Raw genomic sequence first — 23,283 nt, 5'->3', positions numbered from 1 at the left:
ATTATTAGACAGAAATGTCTGTTGCATCTTTGCTGCACTGAAATCCCCAAAAATTAATTTCACCATCTTCAACATTGAGGGTTTGATGAGATTTTCTCCTATTGTGTGTGGGTTTTTTTATTGGCTTTTTTAAAGAAGACTTCATATGATGCTTGAACTAATGCTGTGTGACAACTTACTGTTCGATCAAGTATCTGACGTTTGCAACTAACTTCATGCAGACGAGAGAACTCACTAACTTTTTGGTGTGTTCCGAATAACTCTTCTCATAATTAGTTTTAGTTTTGAAGGTATGAGACTCGATGATCATTGATGAGAACAATTTTGCACAGAACGTAGTTTCTTTTCTATTCCATTTCCCGTGATGTTAGTAAGGCCGAATTTCAGATATTCTTCTAATTAATTAATAATCATGTTTTTTTTTTCATTGCTAAGGTTTTGCCTACCAGTTCACAACCCCCAGGTTGGGAACCCGTGGCTTAGAGTAAAACTTTGCCAATACTACAGCAGGAAGTGAGATAGCAGGGCACTCGCACATCAGCTTATCTACATCTTCCAAACGCATCTTGTAAAGATGAACATTTTTATGTGGATTGTGTTTAAAAACTATAAGTCATTATACAGAGTGGGGGCGGGAGAAACAGGCGTAGTTTAGTACCCAAACAATAGCCGGTTTATTTATAACATCTACATTTTAAGGCAAACACAATGAGTAAAACAGAATATTACAAACTTTTTCTTTTAATGATTTTTATGCAGGATATATATTTTATTCCAGAAAAATTGCATTCATATAACAGTTAATAATAACTTTATTTTTTAATGTATGTTTAATTCATACAAATTTTATATTACCAACAATAAATACAAAAGCTATTTTACAGTAATTTAAGATTTCCTTCTTGTGAACCAGCTGGTGTTTGGAAGACTAGACAAGCTCTACAAATCCAGCAACAGTTCATGTCTTCATATATCAGTTGTTTCAGAACCATTGAATCACATGGACAAATATAACATTGTGTAAATAAAACAATATTAAGGATTTATTTTTACCATTCCCAATCATCAAGCTCACAATCTCAGACAAAATCAAATGTTTCTACAGGTAAAATTATAGTCTCCATAACAAGGACAATTCTATCACATAATATTTGATAGAACAAATCAGGCGTTAAGTGTAGCACATCTGGTATAATGGGAGAGATTTTATTCATTTCTCATTTGGTGTGGTGTGTTTACCGGTGCCAAAAAATAATTTGCCAGATAAAATTACTTTATATCTGTCACTTTAAAAAGATGAAATACAAATAAATGTTTGCATGGTATTTTAAATATCATGTTATGTAGTAATGGACATGATTTCTTATCAGTTCTATAATTACACATGGTAAAGGGCATTCATGAGCCACCCTGCCTACAAAGGAATATGTTACAGCGGGTATACAAAGACCACCAGGTATTCTCAAGATAGGACCTGAGACAGGACATACCTAGGTCTTACACCGGACAATCCCAGGCTAGCCACCTCTAACAGACCCCTAAAAGATAACTCACTGGCATCAGTTACTTAAGACACAGCAAAAATTAACATATATGCCCTTCATGGATAATTAATGAATACATAGCACTTAAAACAGTGCATTAAAGAATTTCCAAGTTAAAAAAAAAACAAAACTCAGCATCACACATAAACTTAGGGATGGCAAACATAAATACTTTCCTAGTCCTATATTCGTAAAACATCAGGGTGTAAAACCAAAAAGGAAGGGTAAGCTACAACAACACAGTAATTTTAACTAACCTCATTATTAAATGTGTGCTACAGCAATCAAACAACAAATTAACCCAGCTAGAAACTTGTTGCTCAAATAAACAACCTTGAGTAATCACACCTACATTTAGGTGAAAAATAATGAATGGCCGCCTTGATTTATGGCACAAAGTTCTGAGGGAGACAGAGCAGTCTACCACCATGAATAAATGTTTCACTCAGATGCTAGAGCAGTCTACCACCATGAATAAATGTATCACTCAGATGCTAGAGCAGTCTACCACCATGAATAAATGTATCACTCAGATGCTAGAGCAGTCTACCACCATGAATAAATGTATCACTCAGATGCTAGAGCAGTCTACCACCATGAATAAATGTATCACTCAGATGCTAGAGCAGTCTACCACCATGAATAAATGTATCACTCAGATGCAACAAAGCTGGTCCATGCTTCACATTTCATGCTGTGGATTGTTTCTGTCTGTCAGGTTCGTTAGGTTTAGACTGATGAGAAAACTGGGCATACTCGCTCTTATCTTTTAGCAGTGTGTGGACTTCTTTTTCAATTTCATCATCTTCATCATCACTCAGCATTGCACTGTCATGGGCTGGCTTTTCAACAACCTCAGAGAAAATGGCTTGAAATTCTTTTCCTAGTAAAAAACATACTTCTTTATCAACATAAAACCTAAAAAATCTGATTTTAGTGTTTAAATAACTATAACTTCATCTATTTGTTTAAAAATAGCAGCAGTTTAACAAGTTTAAAATAAATAAGCTTGAGCAACCATTAAATGATTTAAAATTTGGAACACACAGATATTCTAATTGTATATTTTCAAAGCCATAGTTTTTTTAGGCATATACATTTCACAGGGCCTGATTTAAAATTTAGACAACTCACCAGTGGCTGGATCTTTCAGATATTCTAAATGGACATTTTCAAAGCCATAGTTTTCAAGACAGACCATGTATTTCACAGGGTCGGGGTGTCCATGCTTCATAAAACCACGTTGCTGAAAGGTTCAAATAAGCCAAGCTAAATATTTTCAATAAAAAAACAAATTTTTTTTTTTAAAAACAACACAACAAAAATGATTTATAAACAAGAAAACTATTAACATTATACTTAAGCATGGAAACACAACCATATAGCTTTTGTGAAGTCAAGAGACTTATGAATATAATTTAAGGTTATTACCAAAAACAAATGTGGAGCATAACCCAACATACCTGAGCTAATCGCAGTTTATCAATATTCAATGTTGTAACCATTATCCCCCCTGGTTTCATAACACGATAAATTTCTCTCATCACAGATCTCATTGAAGGCCAAAAATAGTAGCAATTTGTGTGAAATACTCGATGAATAGAGTCTGTGTTGAGGGGAATGTGTGTTGCACTGCCATGGAAGAGCAAAACTTTTTGCTCTTTAATTGCTTTATCAAGCTTTTTACTAGCTGTCTCTAGCATGTAAAATGATGTGTCAATGCCATACACTTTTCCTTTACCATCTGTCAAATACAGTGCATAGATACAGTATTAGAAACCACTCTCAAGTTAGAAATAAACTTCTGCTTTAATAAACCAACAGCATAGATTAAGTAATTGGAGGGTAAAAAAACCAACTGATGCTCTGTTTACTTCTCTAATTACTTAAAAGCATCACACCTATTGTAAATGTATTTAATGTAAAAATAACCGTATATTAAAAGTCTCGATTCTATTGCAGTATATAAATAGCTTGACTGCTGTGCCGAAAGTTTCAAGTTAAAATCATGGACTTGAGTCCACCCAACCCTGGTTGGGTACCTGATTCACATTAGGAAAGGTTAAGGTGGCTGGACCACACTATCTCTACATATGCTATGGTTAAAAAAGATGAGTTCTATTTCATTTGCTATATGGACCATCAGGCCTGAAAGGTGAACTTAACTTTATATAAAAGGGATGTGTAAAGGCTATTTACTTTTGACAATGTTGTAAGCAGATTGTAGTCCAAGGCCAGGTCCAAACCCAATCTCTAGGACATTGTGGTCTGGTTTAATGTCACATAGCCTCACAGCATTCTCCTCTAAGAATTTATTGCGCTGCACGAAGTACTTCTGTGAATTATACAATGCTAGTAAAATAGTGCAATAGAAGAAAAGCATACACAAATGTGGAAAAAATAAAATTGATTGTTAATAAAAAGAAGTTACAAAACAACTTACTGAAACAAACCATCCAAATATTCCTTTTTGTGGAAGACGAAAGTTTCTAGCTACACTATTGGAAAGCCAACTGTTTACTTTACCTGCCATCTGAGAGTTCAAAATAAATAAGAACAATTTAAAAAGTCAATAATCTAGAAGTAGGCTTTTAAAAAATTGAAATTAGAAATCTAAAGTAATGCAAATACAGTTATCTCAACAACTGTTCAAGTATCTTAATATTAATCTTTGTGGTTTCATGAAATGTAATTATAATTTTTTTAAATTAAAAATTGCACTCTGAAGAACAGCAATTTGCTCAACTTAACATTTAAAAAGTAAGTCTTCAGAATGGTATTCAAGAAAGAAGAGAAAGTCTTACATGTTTATAAATATAAAAAAATAAATCCATGGAAATGGAAAAAATTGGTGTAACCAGTATCAGACTATAGTCTAATATTGGAAGCTTCTGAAAAGAGGTGTCCTAGGTTGTTAGTAGAATTGTAAGGTGTTAGTAGAATTGTAAGGTATGGATACCAGTGTCCATGTCACAATAATGGAATTGGTAATAAGTCAAATGTATATCCTACAAATGACACGCAGTAGATAGTGTCTTAGATTTTTTATTGTTGACATTTAAGTTTACTAGTCTTATAGCTAAATCTACAGATCTAGCAAGTTAATTTAAGTTTTTGGCTGTTTTTTTTGTTAACACTTTACCAGACCTACAAGTTAGCACATTGTAAAATATATATATAGACTAAAAAGTAGACTTTAGTCAGATAAGTGACTAGTAATGTTAACAGCTTAAAGTTTTAAGTATAGTCATTGTACTTTAATTCTAGTCTAGTAGTCTATTAGAAGATAGAGTTGGTAAACTCTTGTCTGAGAAGTAAATTTAGAATGTAGGGAGTATAGGTATTACTAATGCCGACAAAAAGACTCTTCCAATAAATTTTTGGAAGAGTCTATTTGTCTGCCTTAGTTGGTTAGAAGTATTGTAATCTCAGGTTTAGTAACCTTTAATGTCAGAAATTAGGGTAAGCACTATAGCCAGCCTTGGGTTACGGTGGTATGTGTCATACCAGTGATTAATATTGCCATAATGATAGATTCTGTGAGGTTACTGGTACTTCACTAAATACTATGAGTTGCTAATGTCAATGCTAACCCTATCCCTAACCTGTTATACCATGGTGAGCAGAAAAAAACCCCACAGAAATTAGTCACTGTTTTTGCTAGAAAAAAGTCATAACAGAAAAGTCACAAAAAAGTCTTTTATAAATGTGGATGGTGTTTTTAGTTTTTAGTAACATTTATAACCATTAACGGCATTTGAGGTTTTAATGACAGCCTTTGGCAATCTTGGCGTTTTCTTTTGAAAACATGATTAGGCCTAAACAAAATGAAAAGGTTAAATTCTATTAAAATATAGGCCTACATAAAACCGAATTAAAACCTACATACTTCAGACTAATTATTTTTACACTAGCCGATCTGCAACGTAGCATATGCTGCTATTTAGTTGTTTTATTTTCTACTTTTCAGTAATTCATACTTTGTGAATCAACACTATCAATGTTGTGACTTTAGTGAAGGAAAATAACCCACTCCCACTGTTGGAAGCGGTGAATAAAATATGCTAAAATGGAGTTTTACCCTATAGAGTCCTTTCATATGACGTCACGTCCGTTCGTGATACCTACGCCCGCCGCCACAGTGGTGTACACAAGACGTAAACACAATCAGCTGTTCGCCAGCGCTGGACGTGATCACCAGCGCTGGACGCGTTCACTGTATGTAAAGAACCGCACCCGCGGAAAAGGAAAAATACGTTAAAAAACTTGAACTCTTAGGAATTGAAGATCCTTATACTGTTATTGACAGTTTCGTATAAATAAATATGTGGACAAAATTTCTAAATAAAAATACTGTTAGTAATACTGTTTGCGTTTAGAGTTAAACTTAAGTAGCCGAATCTGATCAAATGCAGTTCTCGATACTTTGTTTCATGTAAGGACAGTAAAATAATAAACTTCATTTTAATTATAAAAGATAACTATTAATAAAACAAATATGCTCGACCTTCACAAATACTAATAGTAAAAGACAAAGTCAAAAGTAATATTATAGGCTAATAAGAATAACAAGATCTAATAGTAGGCTTATACCTGGCTCCGCTGGGTAGACATAGAATCTAGAATCTACTTCTTTACTTAAATTTAATTACTTTAGATCTACATTCGATTCAAAATACACCCATAATAAATCAAAAGTAGTCATAATAGGCCTAATAAAGCATTTAATTGTCTCTAAGTAAGATCTAAAATCTCGCTCTATTATCTAATCATTTTTTTAGCAAACGAAATTTTCTGAAATTGAAATAGATTATATGACTAGACTTAGATCTAGAATCTGCTACTTAAATTAAATTTTAAAAACTTTATACAAGCATGTAGTTGATATTATTGTAGTAGAAGGCTTTAATAAATTACTAAGGCCTACCTACTTTGTTGTCTTTTTACAGCAATATGTATCTGATACTGGACTGAGTTTAATTAAATTCAAATTCATATCTAGTAATTGGTCTACTAAGTTTTTGTAGCCTAGTAGTACAATCTAGATCATACCAGCCAACAACAAATAACCACATTATTATTATTAGGTTAATGATTAGGCTAATTTTTTTTTTAAATCCACTGTTTATAAAAGAAACAAATAAAGCTAGAAACATTATAAGTGAGATGGTTTAGAATAATAACAATGGACCCAGTCTACAATTGATACAATTGCAGGTCTACATAGGGCCTACAGTCTAGTAGTTTACAGTAGGCACCTAGTGTGTAGCTAGTATACTAGTGTGTAGCTGTCCAAGGTTAAGATTCTTAATGCCTTAATGCTTTCCCCTGATAAGCCGTGTGTGCTATAAATGACATAACATGACACCGAGTTGAGAAGTGTTGAGGGGAGAGCAGTGGGACTTTCCCCTTTGTTCTCCCTGCTGGGCCCTGAGGGTCAAAATTATATAAGAAATACTATCTCTGTGGGGCTGGGTATCACGGAGGTGAGACATTTTCAGGGGAGGGCAGGGCAGACTCCTCTTTGGTTTTATTGTGGGCTAGATACAGGTGGGGGCAGCCATCATGACGGTTGAACGTCAGTATTAATGTGTCTGATTACTTCCCTGCTGGATTATAAGGGTCTTAAATTGTATAACATGCTACCCAGATTGGTTATTACCCATGGATTATATTAGCCGTTGTAGTGTGGGTTTTGTAGGAGTTAAGTGGTCTCACGTTTGCTACAGTAGATAACCTCTAATATATTACTGCGTTTGATCAGCTTCGTCTACTTAAACTCTAAACGCAAACGGTATTACTAACAGTATTTTTATTTAGAAATTTCGGCCACATATTTATATTATCCACGAAACTGTCAATAACTGTATAAGGATCTTCAATTCCTAAGAGTTCAAGTTTTTTAACATATTTTTCCTTTTCCGCGGGCGCGATTCTTTACATACGGTGAACACGTCCAGCGCTGGTGAACACGTCCAGCGCTGGCGAACAGCTGATTGTGTTTACGTCTGATGTACACCACTGTGGCGGCGGGCGTAGGTATCACGTGATTTAGGTCACGTGTTTGCAAGGACTCTATTAACTTAATTATAAATTATTAATAGTAGATCTAGTACCAAGACTCCAGATCGCAAAATGACTTAGACTCTAGAAAGAAGTGTTTTGGTGTTTGTTAGTAATGTTATGTTAGTGTGAAGTAGGCCCTGCTGGTGAGAACGCATGAGAGATTCTCTCAGGAAAGGACCGCTTCCGCAGGTGATTGATTAGATTTATAGATTAGGCCTACACACCTCAATTAATCATTCTCAGATGTAAACTAAATCCAATAAAGGGTTTTACAGGTCTAGATCTAGTACTAGATCTATAATCTATAGATACTTTGATAAATTGGTAGATTACACTTTGACTTTACACACTCACTAGCCTATAACAACATGCTATCTAAATCCACTCCATTTAAAAACATAAAGGCTAAGCTTACTTCCTATGACCTTGACCTTTCATTGAACTTTGATGTGTATCAATCTTTTATAATAACGTTACTTTTTAGTTTTTATTCAAATTTTCAATATTATTTTTAGAAAGAAAATATGTTTTAAGCAAATATTTTAAAATATTCAATCATACGTATAAAATATTATGTGAAACTTGTCGCTTCCCCGGATGTAATATGGCGTCGAACCAGACGAACGCAGACACATAAAGTTGAATGAAATTTCTCATTACCCAACCCAAATAGCTTCCTTTGCATTGCACTTTGCTATTGTTCTATAGCATTGATGGTAATGCATGCAAGGAAACAGCCCAGACTAAATGATGGGTAAAATCCTTTGCATACATTGAGATAAAAGTGTCTGTAATGGCAATGGCCGCCATATTTGTTGTGTTTTGAAAATGTTTTGCTTGTATTTGTTGTTTTCTTATAATTTCAGTTCGTTTCAGGTCACCTAACATATGTTAACAGTTTTACAGCTGAAGAAAGAACAAATCATTGAATTGTAATTAATATCCTTCATCTACGTTTTTTCATTTAGCAACAGATTTTACCCATTGGCCTGGGTTTTTTTATTTTTTTTTTTAAATTTTTGATCAGAATTTAACTGTAAAAAAAAGAATCAAGGGATCTAGATATAGATCTAGAAATCTAGATCTAGATCTAGAATGATGATTTTTAAAATCTAGATTTATTCTAAATCTAGATTCTAGATCTAGATCTATGCTAAAACTAACACTTTTACTACTGTAACTAGATCTAGTACTCTACCCTAGACTCTAGAGTCACTCTAGACTATGTTTAGAATGTAGCTTAGGCCTAATGATTTTAATTTTATAATTTAATTAAAGCCAGTCTAGTGATAGATATAGTACAATTAGTAGTTAGGCTAGATTCTAGATCTAGGCCTACATCATAATACTAGATATACTCATGTCATATCTTGGCTTACACTGACTAAAGCCAAAAGTAACACATTTCTGAAAATCAATTAAAATTGTTTGTGGTTTTACACCATCTTATGCCATTTACTTTAAGACAACTGCTAGACCTAAATCAAGATTATATTCCTGTTAACAGCCATACAAAACTTTGTAACTTTAAATAAAACGAACATAACTTAACCATTAAATAACAAAATCTTTAGGCCTATACAGTTGTACATCTAGATGGCATAAAGTATAAAGCTATAAAAGATACACACCAAACTTCATTATTAACAGTTTTTAACCAGTTAAAAAAACAATAAAAAGTAAGGAACTGCCTACTATATAAGAACAATGCAGTAGTGTTTTTTTAGATTACTGGAAGAGGCAGTGTAAGCACAAGGAATAAAGTAGTATAGTATACTGACTAAAACTAGCTTTGATGGAACCCCCACAGTGACATTAATATTACCTCTCAATAAATAATGCAAATATTGCAAACCTGTTTTCTCCTTTAAAAATAGGAATGTTGACTTGTTTGTTTTTAATATTTTTTGCTGTATTCTACTTTGATAACAATGATCTAGTTATAATTTTACTGTGTAAATTCCCCTATTTTTCCCTATTGAGTAATGTTCAATAGAAATTAAATTTTTTTGCATAATTTTTTTTCTTTTTTTTCAAAATTTAGGTATGCTGACAGAAAAGACGCCCATCTGCATAAGGTAATAAAAGTTATATTTAAGATTATATTAAATGATAAATTAGATTTATGTTAATAATGTAATAAAACTTAAATATTTTAAGAAAGTCTATTATATTTATGTTTACCTTTGTATAATGTTTAATAGGACATGCAGTACAATAGCAGTTTATTTGCCGATGACAGCGATGACGATGGACCACTTAGCAGCCGTATTAGTCCCCGCAATCAGAACAAGTCCTCTTATACTGAGAGAAATAAAGAAAAAAGAGGTGTGTAAATTTCATAATTAGTTTAGTTTATATCTATCTCCAGATGTTCCTACTATATTTTATATTTCCTAGTTTTAATACATGACAGAGCTCATTTATATATATATATATATATTTTTTTTTTTACTGCTTTTAGGCTCCCTTAGCCTTGCAGAGAAGAAAGTCAGCCACTATCTTGCCACAGGCAGCTTGGGCCGGCCAATCCCCATGGAAACTAGCTTTGCCTTTAGTGGAGAACCCAGCAGTGGTGTTCCAGACACAAGTCGACCAACAGCATCAGCAGGTCAAAGAGCAGGTGCTCAGAGTGACAGGGGGATTAAAGAATACAACAACTATCAAGGTTCAAAGACAGAATATAAAGGTTCCACACCTTCATCCTCCTCTCAGCACCAAGAACACAGAATCAGTTCCAAGCAGTATCCTGGTGGAGAATTCAATAGCCACACAGAGAAAGCATTGTCCTCAGTGTCCAACAATGGGAAACAAAGCATATCCTCTAGCAAGGAGCATGGCAAGGACAAGGAGGTTAGTTGTCTTATCTTTTCTAATATTTTTCATTAATTAAAAGATATGTTTTAGTTTATTAACCATTGCTATTTTTATGTAATGAAGTGTGGAATACATGAATTTTTAATTAAATATTCTAGATCCCTTGTTTTTCTTTCAATAATTTGAAGTTTTGAGAATGATTATTGGTTTATTGAAAGTTCAAATCAAATAATATATACTTTTAGATTATGAAATACTTTAAATATAAAATAAAAATGCGGTTAAAGTATATTTTTACTCAAGGAATCCAGGTTTTTATTCCTTGAGTTAATCAGGTCTTTTGGGTTGCACACCATCTTAATCTGTTTAATATCAAGTTTTATAACATGTGTTTTAATGGGCAGAATGTTTAACAAAATATCTAGCAAATTAAGTACCCTTTCAAACCTTACTGTCCATTGGGCAGGTGAAGTAGAGTTCATCTTTCTCATTGACTTTAGCATATGGTGGGGCATTGTGGTCAGCACTATGTCCAAAATGTTTTGTGTTTCATTTAAAAGATGTGTATTGTTTATGTGGCATTTATATTTTTCTGTTCAGCAAGTTCAGAAGTCGGCCATTAGAGTATGTGGTGACTGGTCAGAACACATCAGTAGCTCTGGAAAGCGCTACTACTATAACTGCAAAACAGAGGTTTCACAGTGGGAGAAACCTAATGAGTGGATCAGTCAAATGTAAGCATTGTCAATAAAATATTCTATTGTATATGTAACTATTATGTATGCATTTTGTACATGTACTTGTTTGCATAGTTTAAAATTATTTTATATACTGTAGGTGCAAGACACCAGACCATAGATCTAAAGATGGACGGCCAAAATTGCTTTCTCAATCAAATGCAAACAAAAGTAAGTGTTAAAATATAGTTCATATCAGTAAATTTATGTAATTATAGTCAAAACAGCTGATATATTATGAACACTATATACATTAATAATTTTCTTTTCAGTCAGTGCTGAAAATCGAGCCTCTCGACATTCCAGTTCTAGTGAGCACCAGCCACTTGAGCAAGCCCGTGCACAACGCAATAACAGTGGAGACAATGCTTCCGAGTCTCAGCATGGCAGGGAAACCCCATTGTCAAATACACACCAGCACTTCAGAGACAATAGAGAATTTAGAGACAGTCAACATTTGTCCAGAGAGAATAGTCGAGATAGCAGCGGTCGGGACATTAGAGAAATGCACAAATCAAGTGCAGAGAGGACTCGTTCGGGAGACTCTACAACAAGCAATTCATACCATCAACACAATCAGTTGGTACCTCAAAAATCGGGTTCCACGCCTGGTGGGAACAATGGTATACCAGATTTGCAGCATACAGACAGCAAACGTTCACAGCATGAGAGTCATTTCTCATCCTCTCATGGGGATTACAAAAGGTCTTGTAATGAATTATCACGAAGAAGACGTACGGATAGCCAAGGTTCTCAAAGATATCATGGTTTGTACATTTTAATTTTTGCTTTGACTTTCAAGTACCTGTAAGGTTTTACTCTCATTAGTTTGATACTCTTTCAAATGAAATCTATTGTAGATTAAACAACAGTTCTAGTAAGTAGTATTTGTTTTTATTTTGATTCAAGATGTTTATTTTACAGTTTCTAGTAAGCACATTTTTATAAATCTTTAATTATTTATTTCACTCTTTATTACATTAGTTTAGAACTAGGCATGCTGCCCAGCTTCGCTTAGGCTTTCGAAAACATTGAGAATTTGAATGCTTAATTAATTCGCCCGAGGGTCGGTCTACGACCTCAAGAGTTATGAAGAGGTTCCTCCGTGGACATTTTTTTAAAATTTATAGCTCATATAAGGTACCGGTCAGTCGATGTCAGTTTTGACCCCCTCATCGTAGACTTTTCGGCCAACCGGCCCCCGTGTTCTGTCGCCCCAAGGCAAGGTCCTGCCAAATTTGAAGCGCCTGCGGCGCCGGGAAGTGCCGGACACCCGACAATCTAGATCTAGATCTAGATTCCTAAAAGAATTTTTTTTTAAGTTTAGCCCGAGCATAATAAAAAAAAAATACATTAACCAAGTTGACTTGGTGTGTCTCGAACCCGCACCACCTGCGTGGTTTAATGTACACTAACATCTCCGCTATTTAGGCACCTTATAAAGTACGGAGAATGAAACACGTATTTTAAAATCTTAACTTACGCGAATATGCCTATTTTTCAAATTAATTTTTTTATCCCAAATTAGCCAGTTCCAAACAAAGATTTTGTATAAAATAAATAAGTCTTGAAATAGTTTAGTCCTAGTATAGAAATTTATTTTTGGAATTGATTTTAGAGAAGTTAGAGTCTAAATCAGTAAATCTAGATCTTAGCGTCTACGTCTAGATCTAGTTATTGCGTAGATTTAGATTTAGATTTAGTCTAGATCTAGAATCTCTAGATCTAGAATCCAAATACATAAAATAAATTTTATGAGTTTAGGCCGGAAAAATTGTATTGTATACATTTCATAGTGTACGTAGATCTAAATCAAATTTGAATGAAATAGTTCATTTCTTTTCATTCTAAACACGGCAGATGACGTCATTAGTTAATGTATAAGCAATAGTGACGTCACAGTTTTATGCGTTCTTTTTCACATCTATTAATGCTTTTCCGGTTGCATAAATAATACTGTTTCTCTACATTCGAATACGCCTTTAATTTTTATTTTTCTTCTTTAAATAAAATTGTGGTTATACATTTAAAACATCTAACATATTATTGTCAACAAAAGTCCGTAAAAAGTTCTCGATATACCGCTGCCGATTCTGACGTGATGTCCGGCGAAAATTTTTTGCGGACAGAGAAAGAGAGAGAGAGAGAGAAGAGCGCACATGGCCTTTTATAAATTAGGATTTTCTTATAATTAGTTTAGAATTTTCTTATAATGTGGGGAGGGAGGAGGGAAGGATTATTATCAAAAATTTTTTTACTATCCTCTACTTTTTAATTAGTTATATATAGCCATAATTTAGTTCAACTTCATATCAAAATGAATTATTTATATAGTTTGTAAGAAAGATCATTCTTAAAACCTGAGAGCAAGTTACAAAATCATTGCATTTCCTGCTGTTTTTTTTTATATTGGTTGCTTTTTTTTGTTAATTGTGGCTATTTATCTTTGTGTAGGTCTTAGGCAATTTTTAAAAAGGGTTTTTCTGTCTGATAAGGATAAAACTTTTCATAAAGTCAACCTTACCTAGCTTTTATTTTCTATGTGCCATCATAAAATGCACACAACTCATTACATTTTCCAGTACTAATAATTTCAAAAGGAAAATTCTGATTTACATGACAAAAGTTCTTAATACATTAATTTTTAAGTTGAATCACTGTTTGATAACAAAGGGGTAGTTTAGATATGCTTTGAGCCAACTTTTATATTCTAATTTTGCTAATGGGTAGCTATACTCATTAAGCTTGTTATAAACCATGTTATACCTTACATTCATACAGAAAACATAATTCATCATTTCACACAAGGGATACATTTCTATTATTTTCTGTAGGTCTATTGCTGCAAAGTTCACATTATTTTTGTTTAGTCTACTCAGTGCATAAAGGCTGCTGCTTGAAGCTAAATGCAGTAATGTGTTAACTTATCAAATCTTAACAAGATAACTCATTAGATTTTCTGGTATTACGTGGTAAAAGTTCTTCTAGAGTCCATCCAGCGGTACCTGACTACAATAAAAAAAATAATGGTGGATGAGACCACTCTATCCCTTTATGTGCAGAGGAATAGATTAACTCAAATTCATCTGCCCTAATGACCACAAGGTCTGAAAGGGTACCACGAGATTTAGATGACAACTTTAAAGTTAAAGTAGAATATTAGTCACCATTTTTTATTAAATCTAAATTTTCTACAGTTTTTGAGATTAGAAGAAAGCAAAAAGTAGTATTTATATATATAATTCTCTAGGTGGACACCACCATGACTCCAGTCTCTCCTGCTGCCCCCTCCCTCGCTCTCCAGGCATGCGCAACAGATATCTCCCCCACGCCACCAGTCTGGTGAGCTGTGGTTAACGCCGAATGTTTACAATCATAGAGCCAGGTCGAATTAGTGACAGCTATTAGGAAAGATAATTTAGTGTTTAAACGATTTGAAGCTAAGGAGCGGTAACAAGTTCTGCTTGATCTTTTCACTGTTGTCACGGATGGCTGCTTTCATGGGGATGGGGGAAAAGGAGAGTAGTTCAAATTCATAAATTATGAATTTCTGAAAAGTAGAAAATAAAACCAAATAGCTCCACAGCGGGTCGGCTCGGATTAAAAATCTTTTTAAATCTATCGTTTTAACATTTTCATTTTTACTATATATGCATACTTTCAAAAAGCTAACCTTAATTTTTCTATTGAAAGGGCCCAGTGAGTTTTAAGTGGCCCTGTTCTCAGTATGGTCTTGCTTATATGACTCACATAAATTTTAAGATCTGGCACCACCTCACCTTCTCCTTGACCCCATTAAGCATGTGTTCTATATGTTGGATTTATTAAATCAGTAATGTTTTGAGTGCTAAAAATTATCCCATGAGCAGGAGGATTGTATGGCATGCATAATAATAGTTTGCATCTCGTAGTGCAAACTCGGATTGTCTTTGACCAGGGTTTGCTTTTAAAAAAATGGATTTAAAGCTTGAAAAAAAAACTGTCTCATAGAAGCGAAGTTTTTATGTTTTTAAAATCCCTATTTAAAAACATGGACCTGTATTATACAATTTTTATATTTTTGTTACTTGCACCCCTCTGCCATGCCATTTTAACAAATGTTAGAGAAAGAGGCTAATGAATTGTGTTTTTGACCTTGGCTTCATAGCACTAAAAAAAAAACCCACAACAACTGCGTTGTGTTTAAAACCCCTTGCTTTAGGGTATTTATAATTGCAAGCGTGCTATAAACATTTCAAGTTTAAAGCCTGATTTAAAAATGTTAAGTTAGAATTACTTAATTTGTTCACATCTTTTTATAAAACAAAATTGGTAAATATAAGGTTTAAGTAATAATGTATACACGTGTATAAAATCATCTGTCTCTCTGAGTATGTGAGCGAATAGGAGACATAGACTTCCTTTATCAAACAACTGACTTGACTTGTATTGTAATTAAATAGTTAAAGCAGATAAAAAATTAACATATTTGATTAGATATTCCACAGTGCTTAAATTTTGAGTGAGCTTTCACTCTATCTTTAAAAACTGTAATCTGCTGTCAAACATGATACTAATACTATGAGCAGTGTTTGAAAAACAGCAAACTGACAGTCAGTGAACTCTTGTCACTCAACTAAATATTTTATCATCATGCTAGATAGGTTATACCAGACTAATCCGCTTGAATAGAATAAGTTTAAAAATACTAAATTCTTTGGTAAGCTATATTTAACTTAAATTTTTAAAAATATGCAATTGCTTTGCATAACATTTTAGTGTTGATTCATATAATTACACAATTATGTTAATACTAGCCATCGGTGCCCATTTCACAAGAATTATCGGCCAATATATTTTTAATGTTCTATTTGTTAAAGAAAAATATTTTATAAAATAGTTATTATTGGTCAAAACGCAATGTGCTTTACTACACTTTGAACTATATTAGTGGCTAAGAAATACATATTGTATACATTTCATAGTGTATGTCTTGATAGGTAGACCTATAGTATAGATCTACTTCAAATTTGAATGAAATAGTTCATTTCTTCATATTCTAAAATTGGAAGATGTCGCCATTAGTAGCCATTAGTTTTGTTTACTTTCCGTAGTTTAAACATGTGACGTCCGTTTTTGGAATTCTTGTCACAAAAATAATCACTTTTCCGGTTGCATAATTAAAAATGTGTTTCTACATCGAATATGCTTTTATTTTTAAATAATATTTTGTCTATACATTTAAAACATCCAACATATTATTTTTAACAAAAGTCTGTATCTTTAAGCTCTCCATATATCGCTGAACATACTGATCACATAACTTCAAAAATGTTGCGGACAGAGAGAGAGAGAGAGAGAGAAGTGTGCACATAGGCTTTTATGCACATGGCTTTTATATATAACAAGCCGACCCGTGGCGTAACATACGCCACTATTTAGTTGTTTTATTTTCTACTTTTCAGTAATTCATAATTTGTGAATTCGACAGTATCAATGCTGCCACTGAAAATATTTGCTTTAAAACACTATCAGTAGATCGTTAAAGACGATACCCCCCCCCCCCCCCAACCATTTCCCCCAACCCCTACCCCCCCCCCCCCCCCCCCCCCAGTGAAAGTAGCCTCCTCTTAGTTACCTCCCCTAAGTTTAAAATCGTTTCAAACTAAATTATCTGCCCCTAATAGCCGTCACTAAACCTGGCTCTACGATTGTAAACATTTAGTGTGAACCACAGCTCACCAGAACATGTGGTAGGGATATGCTTAGAGAGGAAGAAAGGGGGCTGCAAGGCACGCTTACAGCTTGGTGTTTTCTAGGGTATCCAAGAAGAGAATTATATATATATAGATATGATTATAGGCCTTTAAATAAAACAAGGTTTTGTTTGATTAAGGTATTGGGCATCTGTAATTGGAGATGAGAAAGAAAGGGATAATTTGATGTTAATGGCTTTTTTCTTAATACAATTAGTACAATTTATTTTAATATGAATCATCATCTTTTCCCTTTCGTGCCTAAGACACAAAGGGAAAAATGAAGTAGAGTTAATCTGTTTCAAAGACCTTGGTATACATGGGGATAGTGTGGTCAACACTGCCCGGAGGCCTTTGTTTCCCTAAATGTGAGTCAGTTACGCATCAGAACTGGGTGGACTCAGGGCATATTACAGACTCAAGCCCATAATCTGAGCTCAAGACTTTTGGGTTAGCAGTCAAGCGCTCTACCGCTCAGCCACACTGTCCCGTTGTAAAATGAATACAGAAGATAAACTCTGTGCTTGAATTGAAGTAAATAATTTTTGTATACCTTTCCCAATTATCTCTTTTTCTGTAAAGTGAATTCAATAACTTCTGCAGATACAGGACAAGGCCCCATAGATGACATGGAAATCTCCCCTTCCCCCTCTCCATCTCCATCATCATCGTATCGTTCATCTGCTGCTGGCACGCCTCAGCTACCCCCTACAAGTACTCCCATTGCTACATCATCAACACCAGCACACAATCCAGTTAGCACACCAGGAAGTGCCCACAGGTCTTCGTCACCTCAAGGCAATCCCATACCCACATTAGTTAACAGACAGACTGTAAATGAAAGTGGAACCTATGATAAAAGTAAGTTCTTTAACTAGTGATTTCAATCTAAAATGGTACATCATTGTATTTTGTAACTTTTGAATCTGCTTCATTCCTCAAGGCAGCTTTATTATGTTGAATAACAATCAGCTAATCTTGCAAATTGCAATATTCTGAGAATTTTAAAGTTTTATTTTTAATCGACAGCTATTCAACAGACATTACAAGAATTACAAAAGGCCTTGAGTATGCATATACATAGAGCTCAGCAAAACACTACTAACACAAGTAAGTGCCCAGAAGATGAATTTTCATAACTTATACTTAAATCTCAATTTACATTGCCAAACATTTAAAACTTGACTAAGTTAATAGAAATAGTTTTGAGCTAATTGAGATTTAAGTTGTATTTTTTTACTAACTCACTATTAATTCATCAAATCTTAGTGCAGCTTCTCCTCCCTCCACCCGCCCCTAACCTTTTCAAATGCTAATTTTTTGCACAGAAAAAATACATCAATAAGTGTTACAAATATATTCTGGTTGTTTGTTGGTTATATTCCTTAAAAATATATCAGTAAGTTTAATATGTGTGAAGTTGTAACTTAGCCAGGAAAAATATCATAGTAGAAGTAGATTGTAAACATTTAGAGAAATATATTTTAATAACTGTTTGATAACACTGTTGGCATCAAGTGCATGCACTTATCAACTAAGTTTTTTTATGTCTTTAACAAACTTAGTCTATGTAAACAGGCTTTGGTGTAAATTGCCTTGTAGAGTCGGGTGTAAAACCTGTGCTATTTGTTTGTGCAGGGTCAGCTCTGGTGCAACAACAAATACGACACACCACCTGTGTTCCTTTGTCTTCTCAACAAGTAGCCCCACAACTCAACTACCCTGCAGGCCAGGGCACCCCTTTGGCACCTGGGCCCCCTATGGGGGTCCACTCCCAACTTCAGTCCTTCTCAGGGCTGCCAGCCCATGTCCAATCTTCAGGTAAATTGCTTGGGCAAACTTTGAACCAAATTCTTTAGTCTCAAAATATTTTTTACCTTGATGAAATTGTGTCTACTGAATGTGTATGCTAAATGGTCGAAAGAACTAAGTAACAGCCAAACCACACTGAAAATTTGAGTTATTACACAATTTTTACTACATTGTACAAGATGGACATGGGCATCCCCAAATTTAAAGCTTTTTTTTTGTTCAAACTGACCTGCATGGCCCTGCAAAGCTTGTTTGTAAATAAATATTTAACCCTTACTAACTATACATTGTTACATCTGTAAGAAATAAATATCTTTATAAATCTTTTAATACGTTATAGTAAATTTCCCTTATATAGTGACATCACAATGGAATTGTTTACATTAAATTAATTAAGCTTATTTTTCGCAATGCACTTTTTCTCACCTAACACATAAAACTAGTATTCAGTTCATCTGTTTTTATTTTAGGAGTGGCTGCAGGTCCACAAGGAGAAGAAATGGGTAGAACCAGCCCAGTGTCAGCTACCAGCTCTCGGAGCTCTTGGTAAATAGTTTTTCTCCTCTCTTTTATAACAGACAAATACAATACAAATTTTATAAAATATCTCCTTATTAAAAGGTTGGTATGAATTGAATAGGAACAAACAGAATATATCTGTTAATTGCACAAGTTTTTATGAATTTCAGTGGTAGCCCAACACCCAGTGACTCAAGTTCACAAAATGCAGCCATCACCTCCCAGGCATTGTCTGCAGCTGCCTTAAAGCGGGAAGAAACTGCCAAATTAACTGCATCACTTAGTAACTATTATAATGAAAAACTAATAGGACATGTACTAGGTTGGCAAGCAGACTTAGTAGAGAAACAGGTATGCAGTTTTGTTATTGTTAGAAAAGTGTATTTATTTAACTTTGTTTATTTCTAGAGTATTTTTTAAAAAACATAAATTTTTTTCTGTAAAAATGTGACAGTAATCAGGACTTAGAGGCCTATGAACAAATGTCTTATGGAATTTTGCTTCTATTAAAAATATAGTTTTTGTAATAGGACACTAATGCATCTGTTGAATATAACTTTTAACTTGTCTGTTTTTCAAGGCGGCTAAATTGTGGGAGGAGTCAATGGTTAATGGAAGCTTACAAATAAGTCATATATCTGTCCAGTTAAAGCGTGCACGCTCACAGGTCAGGATAGCTGAAATCCAATCTACATTACATGAACAAAGGTAATTAATTTTTTACTAATAGAGCTTTAACATTTTAATCTGTTTAATCATTTCCTTAAATACCAATGTAATTTTACTGAACAAAAAATAATTTTGTTTCAGAATAATGTCATCAGACCAACAGAGGCAAGAAATAGAGAATCTGAAAACTCCCTCTTCTTTTTTACCATCATGACAGCAGGCCCCTTGAATGGGTCGGGAACAAAATTTGGGGTGGGGGGTTGGGATCTTATTTAAATGCTGGGCACAGGACATAATTGAGTGTATGAGTGGTGATAGAAAGATTTCTATATTTTTTTTAAAGCTTGTATGATGAAATCAAGCATTTTAAATATGTATGTAACTTGTTGATGTGATAATGTTGAGTTTATATTTGAAATGTTTCTTCAATTTTATTTGCACAGTTGCTTTATTGGTGGACAATCTTTAAAGATATTTAACTTTTTCTTTTTTTAAAAATTACTTTCTAGGATATTTAAAAATATTTTTCACCATATGATCTTGGCTGAATCATGTAAACAGGACCATAGCTTTGTGTGCAAGAGAAAATTCTGAAGAATGTGTTCATTGTATTCCTCTATGATCATGTCTGAAGGTGTGATGGTGCAATACACATTTCTTCATTTCTTTAGGATTCTTTAAAACTCTGGTTTCAGAAGTAATTTTAATAATTTAGCTTGTGATTTAGAGTTAACTTAATAATTCCGAATTGTATTTAGATGCATTCTTTCTATTTGTAAAGATTGCAGCATTACTTTAATATAGATATGTTAGCCCCCAAAAAAGTAACAGAGGGAAAATTCTTTGAAGAAGTTTGTCACTCATTTTTCTTGAGCTCACAGCCTGTGCTTTATGTGTTGTCTGTAAAAGACGCTTCTGAAAAAAAAAGTGATTTTTATCTTTCCCACTTCATAATAGTGAATAAAATATCTTGAACCAGTTATCCATTCTTATTTCTTTATGGTGCTGTAAACTAAGATTTATTTTATTTTGAGAGTATTTTGTAAAGTATCATCTGGGACCAGTATCCATTAAGCAATCATCTAAATATAAAGTTCTGTTAGCTTTTTCCATAATGTGCGTAACCTTGGTATCGCTTTTCAGCATTAGTGTTAGGTATTTGTTTAGCTTTAAATTCTTATCTATTTTAGGAAAAAATAACTTAGAAATTCATCTACTAACCCACAATAATAGTGAAGGTTGTTTTTGAATAGGCCATTCAAAACTTCAAGTTAAAATTTAAAATAAATAGCTATGATGAGGTAATAACATTTTTTGCCTTTTTTAAATTTCAGAATCTTATATATTTGAAATTATTGTTTACTCATTTGTAGACAAATTATAGCAATAAAAATTGACTAAATTTAAAAAAATAGAAAAATTAACATTTTTTAAAATCACTTGTACATTGTTTTTATTATCAAATAACAAATACATACAACTTTAATTGTTTTAAGGATTAGCAAACTCCACATGAAGTCCCTGTGAACAGCCATTTGTACATGCCCTTGTAATTAAATGAAGTTGCCATGGATTGTGCGTTGAGTTAGCAAAAGTGTTTGTATATAGTTTATATGATTTGCCTACAAGTATAAGAAATGTTTTTTTTTGGAATTAGATTAGATTAACAATTTTTAAAAATTATACTGTAGCCTACACACTATACAACAATTAAATGTAGGTTAAATACTTTGTCATAAATCAGAACAATACTCAAAACTTTTATGATATGACAGTGTTACTATTTTCTAAACATAATGGTAGTTATTTTTTTTTCAATCAAACATTTTTTTATCTGAAGGAAGTTAAATCAGATCTGTTAGGACATAGTACAGTGCTTTTGTCACTGTTCTAGTGTTGAACCATGTTTATACCTCATTTCTCATTCACTTATTTATTCTCATTTTCACTTCAGTATCTGTGGGCTTATCTGTTGGGAGTCCACATATACAAGTGGATTGTTTTTTGTTTGTTGCTTACAATTTAAGCACTTTAACCCTGAAATAATTTGGAAAAAACATTTCTGAATTTATTTATTTGTATAAGATCATTAATTTTATATGGTACTAACTAATAGTTTTAGATATTTTAAATAGCGTAGCAGGTGTAATTTATGTTTAAAGAAACATTGCCACATTTAGACTGATCAAGTTGAACAATACGCATTAGCTACACTTTGCAGTATTGGAATTGATCAAAACAGTTGCTTAAAGGATCTCCTACTCAGTTTGTTTTCCATAATACAAGCAGCTAATGAGGAAATTAAAACATTAGTTTTTACATCAAGTGAAATGGCTGTTATTTGTTTGCTAGTATTTTAATCTATTACTTTATGAACTCTGCATGCTTGTAATGTTTGTGTATATTTTTTATATTAGCTCTGTAAATATCACATGGCCCTATTGTTAGTTTATGTTTATTATATTTCTTGAGATGACTTTAAATTCTACTTTTTTGGGGGATTGCATTCACTAAACCTACTGTAACCATCAGCTGAATACACACAGTAATGATATCACTGAAACAAGCCATGATCCAAATGTATACAGTGCATACACAGTTCTTATCCCATGTATTTAATATTGTTACTATTATAAATATTCATTTACAACTTTGTTTTTAGTCAAATTTGCTTGGCACTGTGGCCACAGAAATAAGATTGTGAATAAAATTACTTTGAACTTTTATTCTTCACTTTTTTGTGTGTGAAAAACTATTTGACACAATTATGATATGTTGTGAAGGGGAACTGATACATTGCTATTTCTTCTATTCAGTAGCAAATAAGTTTATTTATAAAGTAGAGTGAACCAAGTCTGTCATGTTGGTGAATCAAATGTTGAACTAAATAGCTCATATGAAAGAGGGGAGCAATAGTTTTTTAATTGCAGTTAATATTTATTATTTTATTAAATAGCTGAAGATTAAGAAAATCTGTAAAACCATAAGTTGATGAAAAAACATCTAGTCTGCATATTAAATCAGCTTTTTTTTTTAAAAATTGTTTAATATGCACTATCAATTAGAAAAAAAGCTTTCTGTGCCAACTTGAAAAAAACAAACATTTCAGATGTCATACATGAAGTAGCCTACGTAAGCTGAAACAACGTAAGTCTTCCATATATAGCGTCATGCACAGTGTGTTAGGAGGTACTGTAATGACGGATTCAGATATAAGACAAGTAACGCGTAAAGTTAACAGGTGGTCCCCGGCGCATTGTGGTACTTTTGCCACAGGCACTTTATATTCGAGTGAACCCTTCTTCCTGGTCACGATTGTAATGATGTGGTTTTTACAAATGTTTGGGTTTAAAAAAAATATTAGAAACACGTCATTTTTAGAGA

General features: G+C 33.3%; 2 protein-coding genes across 3 annotated transcripts; one reads left to right on the top strand and one right to left on the bottom strand.

The window, feature by feature from the left end:
• Positions 1-2,142: 2,142 nt before the first annotated feature.
• LOC131944410 (demethylmenaquinone methyltransferase-like) lies at positions 2,143-7,978 on the bottom strand. Its single transcript, XM_059304997.1, has 6 exons — positions 7,835-7,978; positions 3,988-4,077; positions 3,744-3,879; positions 3,008-3,288; positions 2,679-2,790; positions 2,143-2,427 (listed from the first exon to the last, which is right to left on the bottom strand). The coding sequence occupies exons 2-6, from the start codon at positions 4,075-4,077 to the stop codon at positions 2,234-2,236; spliced, it is 813 nt and encodes a 270-aa protein (XP_059160980.1). The 5' UTR covers positions 7,835-7,978; the 3' UTR covers positions 2,143-2,233.
• Positions 7,979-8,211: 233 nt separating this feature from the next.
• On the top strand, positions 8,212-22,625 carry LOC131944399 (WW domain-containing adapter protein with coiled-coil). 2 transcript variants are annotated; one of them, XM_059304977.1, is made up of 14 exons: positions 8,212-8,364; positions 9,655-9,688; positions 9,815-9,938; positions 10,075-10,463; positions 11,028-11,161; positions 11,265-11,335; positions 11,437-11,931; positions 17,503-17,760; positions 17,929-18,009; positions 18,538-18,720; positions 19,182-19,257; positions 19,401-19,581; positions 19,811-19,938; positions 20,041-22,625. In XM_059304977.1, exons 1-14 carry the CDS (start codon positions 8,324-8,326, stop codon positions 20,111-20,113), a joined length of 2,268 nt encoding a protein of 755 aa, XP_059160960.1. In that variant the 5' UTR covers positions 8,212-8,323; the 3' UTR covers positions 20,114-22,625. The 2 variants fall into 2 exon arrangements, with proteins under 2 accessions (XP_059160960.1, XP_059160961.1); XM_059304978.1 differs by lacking the exon at positions 18,538-18,720.
• The last annotated feature ends 658 nt before the right edge of the window (positions 22,626-23,283 follow it).

The sequence above is a fragment of the Physella acuta genome, unplaced genomic scaffold (genome assembly GCF_028476545.2).
Source record: "Physella acuta isolate Inbredline_101_S28 unplaced genomic scaffold, ASM2847654v3 ptg000490l, whole genome shotgun sequence".
In the NCBI taxonomy this organism is placed as follows: Eukaryota; Metazoa; Mollusca; class Gastropoda; family Physidae; genus Physella; species Physella acuta.
The sequence above is the reverse complement of the archived record's forward strand: the minus strand, read 5'-3'. Positions and strand labels throughout refer to the sequence as shown.